Source organism: Candoia aspera, chromosome 17, assembly GCF_035149785.1.
Source record: "Candoia aspera isolate rCanAsp1 chromosome 17, rCanAsp1.hap2, whole genome shotgun sequence".
NCBI classification, from domain to species: domain Eukaryota; kingdom Metazoa; phylum Chordata; class Lepidosauria; order Squamata; family Boidae; genus Candoia; species Candoia aspera.
Window position 1 is genome coordinate 9,713,658 of NC_086169.1, and position 6,845 is coordinate 9,720,502.

General features: G+C 46.1%; 1 protein-coding gene across 1 annotated transcript; it reads left to right on the plus strand.

The window, feature by feature from the left end:
• The first annotated feature begins 786 nt into the window (after positions 1-786).
• On the plus strand, positions 787-4,090 carry GPHA2 (glycoprotein hormone subunit alpha 2). The gene is made up of 3 exons (XM_063316709.1): positions 787-1,027; positions 1,842-2,026; positions 3,989-4,090. Exons 1-3 carry the CDS (start codon positions 787-789, stop codon positions 4,088-4,090), a joined length of 528 nt encoding a protein of 175 aa, XP_063172779.1.
• The last annotated feature ends 2,755 nt before the right edge of the window (positions 4,091-6,845 follow it).

A 6,845-nucleotide genomic window follows, 5' to 3' on the forward strand; every position in this document is an offset into this window, starting at 1 on the left:
CTATTCATTTAGCAACAGTTCGGACTTATGACGGTGCTGAAAAACAACTTACAGCTGGTCCTCACACTTACAACCGTCACAGCATCCCATGGTCACATGATCACCATTTTTGACCTTCCCAGATGGCTTCTGGCAAGCAAAATCAATGGGGAACCATGTGATTCGCTTAACAACCACATGGTTCATTAATGATTGTGGTGATTCACTTAACGGCCACTGAAAAACAGTAATAAAATCAGGTCAGATTTGCTTAATGACCGCTTTGCTTAGCAACCAAAATTCTGGTCCCAACTGTGGTCGTTAAGTGAGGGCTACCTGTATTTATATTATACTTTTATCCTGATGTTCTTTCAAGAATTTATGGGACCTATTTTTCCTATTCCTTTCTTTTTCAGTGGGTAAGGATGGGATTCACCCAACTTTAAATTTTCTAGCCTTGTATTCTACCCTGTCTCTCCCCTGAGGATGTTAAACTTCCAAACAAAATATTAAATTTCATTAAATTTATTAGTATATTGATATTAAAATAAATATCAGTTTTAATGTATTTCTTTTGTTACATATATTTTCCTACTATGCACGCTTTTTTTGCAAGTCATTTCCCCAAACATGCCTTTCTCTGGATACTCTTCCCATAATCGAGACTGCCAATTGCATTATTGCATTTGGAAAAGTGCCAATAACGGTGAATTATTCTGTTCTGTTTTGGACCTGGGTACGGTGCGTATGACTGGAACGATTTCTCTGTAACAGCAACCTTGTAAGGTAGCTTGGCTAGGCTGAGAAATGCTGGCTGTGCAGAAATTCGAACCCGAACTTTACTGTTGGTCAAAAGCACGAACTGCTTCGCAACGCTTCATTGATTGTGCCTGCTGTGACTTTGTGCTGAGTTTTGCCAATGCTGAACCTCTGTTTTTCAGGGATCCCAGAGAAATGCTGGCCTTCTTCCTCGCTGCCGTCCTCTCTTACCTGCTGGCCACAGAAGGCTGGGCCCACAAAGTTGCTAGACCTGGTTGCCATTTGCACTGTAAGATGCAGGGGGGACGGACAGACAGACAGACTCACCCAGGGAGCTGCTGGGATCAAAAGAGGGTGGGAAAGAGAAAAACCTGGACTTCTTTGACATGGAGAGCCTTCTGGTTCATGCATTGCATTATGCCATGGTTTGTTTAGGCACACTTAAGCCTCAGCCATGACTTATTTAGCACAAGTATTTGGTACCCAAAGACTTTAAATCAAAGCCAAGGAGCAGCGCTGCCTTAGGACAACGCATGGGGTTTCATTAGAGCAGTGTTCCTCAACCTTGGCCACTTTAAGATGAGTGGACTAGAACTCCCAGAATTCCCCAGCCAGCACACAGGAATTCTGGGAGCTGAAGTCCACCCACCTTAAAATGGCCAAGGTTGAGAAACACTGCGTTAGAGGACGTCAGCAGGTGGCATCCCTGAGCCCACCCTTTTGTGGTCTTGGAAATTAAAGGGAGATGTGCCTGGTTAGTCTGTGGGTGGGAGGCCACCAGGAAACGCCACCTGCATCAGCTAGACTGAGGACATGGAAAAGCAACCCTGTTGTCTGGGAAAATGGTATGGATGTGTCCATGGAGTGACCTCAATTTGTCAGGATGGCCCTTTCTGTTTGCTGTTCTCCAGACCCAAACTCCAGATGGCTCCAGCTTAAAAGCGAACAGCTCAAAGATATGATAAATTTGCTGCCCTCAGATGAGTACTTTGGGGACCTGCTTAACTACACCTCCCACGCCCCCAGTCAACGTGATGGGAGCTGTAGTCTACCCACTGGGGAAAAGGAACTGAGGTCGTTCTTTGCTTTCTCCTCCTTGCCAGCTTTCAACGTCACCGTCCGGAGTGACCGTCAGGGCACCTGTCGTGGCGCCCGCACCCTCCAGGCCTGCGTGGGCTACTGCGAGTCGAGCGCCTTTCCCTCCAAGTACTCGGTCCTCCTGGCCAGCGATTTCAAGCGCAACGTCACTTCAGCCTCCCAGTGCTGCACCATCCGTAAGATGCAAAAGGTGGCGGTTCCAACAGGCCTTCCCAACTTGGTCCTCACCGGAAGCAGAACAGAATCATACTCTGGAATTCTGGCCAGTTATATATTCAGTTGTTTTAGAAGTGGATAAGGCTGCCCAATGCTCAGTCGGTGTTTCTCAACCGTCTCAACTTTAAGAAGGGTGGACTTCAACTCCCAGAATTCTGGGAGTTGAAGTCCACACACTTAAAGCATGCTGGCTGGGGAACTCTGGGAGTTGAAGTCCACACGCTTAAGGCATGCTGGCTGGGGAACTCTGGGAGTTGAAGTCCACACGCTTAAGTCATGCTGGCTGGGGAACTCTGGGAGTTGCAGTCCACACGCTTAAGGCATGCTGGCTGGGGAACTCTGGGAGTTGCAGTCCATCCATCTTAAAGATGCCAAGGTTGAAAAACACTGAATTAAATAGTTGCGGGCACCAATTTGACTTTTTTAGACCCCTTGGGTTGGACTAGATGGCCCCACTGAATATTTTCTAGGATTCTGTGTTCTATAATGGTTGCTAGGTTAAGGCAGTCATAAGCCCAGGATGATACCTCAATACCTCAATATTTTATATAGCTGCCAGGAGGCTTAGAAATGGGAAAGGTGTGTCTCCTGGCATGTGAAACTTCCAGACTGAATCTAGATGGAAGAACCAAGTGCTGAGAAAGACAGTTTTGTGCCTAAAATCTTAGAGAGGAGCTGGCTGCCAGAGCATGCAAGTCTGGGCTAACCAAGTTTGTTCACACACGTTTAACCTGGTTCCTGAATTAGCCTATTTTGGGGGTCTGTCCATAAGATGACTTGGCAGCTGGGCAGGCCACACTATTTGCTAAGTCACAAAAAAACTAACCAAGCTTAGCATGTGATCTGAATGCAGCCACAGAGTTTATAACTAACCAGGTTAAGCATGTTGTGCAAAAGCAGCCAGATCCTGGCCTGATCTACTGTGGTCCCCTCCCTACGTTCCAGGAATGAGTAGGCTGACATCCTCGCAATGCACGTCGGGGCAAAGCTGTTACGACTTTCCCTCTTGATAAGCAACCATGTAATGGTTTCCTTTGGCATGTTTGACTCCTCATGGACATAAGTATTTAAACTTTAAGCTTTGGGGTTTCATTTTGACCATTGCATATTGTTTTAACCAAATTACAGAATTGGGGACTTGTATGCCACTCAGTAGGTGGATTGGGGTGGCCTATAAGCCTTGTAAGGAGGTAAGAAAATACATAAATCACCACCACTATCACCAACTCCAACCTGCACATTCCAGATTAGATCGTCATCTTCATCATTTCTCGTTAGATAAATTTTTAAACTGTGTTAAAACCCAAGGTAGAACTCATGTTACAACTTCAGTGCATTTCCTGCCTCAAAATAGCAAGAACTCTTGCTACCAAAATATCAAAAATTTGGAGGCATGGCCAGAGAGGGCCCTAGGGGTCACCAAAAATTAGATTTGAAGCCCCAAGTAGCTGGCTTACTTTACTTGTCGGAGACCGTGTAATTCGATGGCATTTCCACACTGTCTTTTAAATCCTAGATTAAAATCTCCCTGGGCCTTTTAAATTTCAGCCATTCATTTGGATTTGATTGGGGCATGCAGTTATCATGGCTCCCACTACTGTTTTCTTTCCTTTGTTTAAAGAGGGAGCTGTTGACTTTTTAAATATATTTTTTTTTTAAAGCCAGAGAACAAGGCATTAGATACTGCAATGGATCTGCAGGGCAGGCGTCTAAGTCCTGAAAATAAAAGAAAAAGCAGAAACTTAGGCACTCTGATGGGGTGTATAAAGCTGCAGCATTGGAGGTGCTGACTGAAGACTTTCACTGAATGCGTAAAATTAGCAAATGCACTGGATGCTATTTATTATCCATATTTTGCAAGGTTTTGCAGTGCTCAACTGAAAAAAAAAAGTGCATCGCTGATGTCAAGCAGCTGTTTCTCCTTTGTCCTCTACAGGTGAAACTTCGGCTGCGTTGTGGTCTCGGCCCACACAAAACCATGGACATTTTCACCGCCAAGACCTGCCAGTGTGACATGTGCCGGCTCTCCAGATACTGAGAATCCCCCGAGAGCCAACCTGAAGCCCCTCCGTCGATTTCTGCAGGCACCAACAAGGTGGATCCTCTGGGGCTGTGCCTGCCAATGCCTTGGTCTCAGTGGCTGGCTGGTTTTAAGAGATGCTTTTAATTCTATATGAAATTGCAAGGGAATTACTGGGAACGGGGAAGCAATGTTGCATGTGGAATGCTTTGGGCGCTTTTGGTAACTTGGCTGCTGAATACATCGGGCTTTTTTAAATGGATGTTTTTTGTCTTTTCCCATTGTTTTTTAATGTTTGTGAGCTGCCCAGTCATGCAGGTGAGATGGGTGGCTATACGGAAGGGAGGGAGGAGCCTTCAGTGTCTTGTTTTTCCACAAAATAAATGGGCCCTGAGCCATGATTATAAGACATTAAAAACGAGGGTGCCCACCTCATGAAAACAAGGGGAATTGTTAGCTTGGGGGTGCTTGCAAACCGAAAACAGGAACAAGGCTCTTTCTGATCGAAGGCGGTTGCGACTGACTGGGGCGCCAGGGGAGCCATTTTGTGACTGCACCCATGTGCTCTCTGGAGTCCAAACAGCCCTGCTGACTCCAAACGCTTGGTTGGCCTCCTGGGCCTCTGAGAATGGGCCACCTAGAAGGCATGTTGGGTTGGCTGCAAGGGGAATCTTCCATCAACTCTCCAGGGCCCAAGGGTGGGCTTTGCAGGACAGGCCATTTCTCTTCCAGTTGTCGATGAAGTCCATTGCAAGAATCCAGCCTACATCAGACTACAGGTCCCGCTGTCCCCATGCAGCAGCACCACTGGTTCTCGCCTGATACATTGGGAGCAGTGGCAAGGCTGGCTGGGGAATTCTGGGAGTTGAAGTCCACCCATCTTAAAGTCGACAAGGTTGAGAAACCCTGCTCTAGAGAGAACTTGCTTGGAACTTACCAGAAAATGAGACATTCTGATCATAAACAAAAACCAAACACTTCTGCCAAATTAAACCTACCACTTACGAGAAATGCCTTCTGGAAAAAAGGTGCTGGGTGAACGCCTGTGTCATTCCCCAGAGACACAGCCAAGGGTCTGCATCACATCAAAGAGGAGGAGGAGGTTGTAGCACAAAACATTTACTATCTTCACCTTTTAAAGGGCATCTTGCTGGGATCGTTCATGCAAGACCATACGGAGCTGGTCACAGAATGCAAGGGAATCTGGAGATCATCCAGTCCAGCCCTGGCCACTGATAATGAGAAGATGGAATTCTCCTTCTTTGACTCTTAAAGACAGCCAAGCACTTTTTGTGCATACAATGTAATTGTCTCCCCCACCCACCCACAACTTCTGCTTTGCAACATAGTCAAAAATTGACTTGGTTCCCACAACCACCCTGGACTCACAGACCACAACTGAACAAAGGGCACTGCATCTTATCCGTTGGGTGAAGCAAGCAATCATTTAAGCCATACTGGGGCTTGCCAGAAGAGAGGTTGTGGTGCTAGTTAACTATGTTGTGCAAAACCACCACCTTAGTTTCCAGTTTCACAAGCCCCACACCAGAATCTTCGCATCTTTCTGTCTAGGCGCTTCTTGCAAGTGGGCACAACATGGATGCAGGTTTCTGAGTGGTGGAATCTCTCTTTGCAAATTGGACTTTTACGCATCCCTTTTATACTATTTTTATAAACCACTTCGGAGTTTTCCCACATGAGAAATAGAAATCATTCAATAAAACGAAATAAATCTAATGTCGGGCAAAGAGGAAGGAGAAGGAAATAGCAAAAAAGAGCTTCTTCAGAGCTAGGAAAAGGTGGACTATCCAGTCTAAATGTTGCTATTGGCCATGAAGTTTTAACCATGCAGCTGTTTAACTGAAGTAACAGTATAATCTGGCTTTTAAAAAGTAGGGGCTCTCCATGGTCCAAACAGGCTAAGAACAGTCTCTATTCCAGATGATGGGGTAATCTTGATACCATTCTGCAAATAAGCCAGTTTGGAGGCCATCCTGGCATAATTTGCCCATTTTTCAGCTCCCGAAAAGATCACCTTCCAAACCCCCCTCAGTAACAGCCTGGAGGTGTACTGGGGTCTTCACTGAAACTAGAAATGCGTAAGCATCCTCCGTTAAAAAAAACCACAGGGATTAAATTTAGCTCTGCCCAATAAATTAATGCAAAACAACTGAACAGAAAATTCAGAAATGGTAAGAGGCTTAAAAAGTCATTTAATTTACCGTTTAAAAAAAAAGAGGGAACTTGTTGGTAAAGCATCTTTTAATCGGTTGGCCATCCAGGCGGTGCTCAAAAACTGGAGCAGTGCAGTGCAATTCTCAAACAAGGGTTTGGAAATTCAGAGCACGCGGCGACACAAACCTTTGGTCTTGCAATCCTCTAAAGCAGACCGATCTTCCTCCGGGATCCTGGGAAAAGATGTGGCTGCTTTCAAGGAGGGTTTTGTTATCCCCTCCTACCCTCTTATTAAAGTTGCCGAGAGTGAAAAACACTGCTCTGCAGACCGGCTGAGCACAAGCGCGAGACGGATGCTGCTGCCCACATCACGGATCAGGCCCCACATCGCTTGAGACATGAAACTCTCTCTTTATTGAATACAGAGTCGTCCAGCAAAAGGAACATGGTGGGTGGGGGGAGGTTCGTGATAATGAAACTTTCATAAATAGTCTAGACCCCCCCCCCACAAAATATCTCTTTCGCAGCACCCTCCCATTTCTGCCAGCCCCAATTCCCACCTGCCCCCCCCCAAAGCGCCTTAGGGCCTTCTCCTGTG

Excerpts from the sequence above, each read along its gene's own strand:
- GPHA2 (XM_063316709.1), top strand. The coding sequence starts at position 787 with ATGCTGGCTGTGCAGAAATTCGAACCCGAACTTTACTGTTGGTCAAAA. Across the intron at positions 1,028-1,841 it reads ACCTGGTTGCCATTTGCACT|CTTTCAACGTCACCGTCCGG; the intron begins GTAAGATGCAGG and ends CCTCCTTGCCAG. Across the intron at positions 2,027-3,988 it reads CCATCCGTAAGATGCAAAAG|GTGAAACTTCGGCTGCGTTG; the intron begins GTGGCGGTTCCA and ends TGTCCTCTACAG.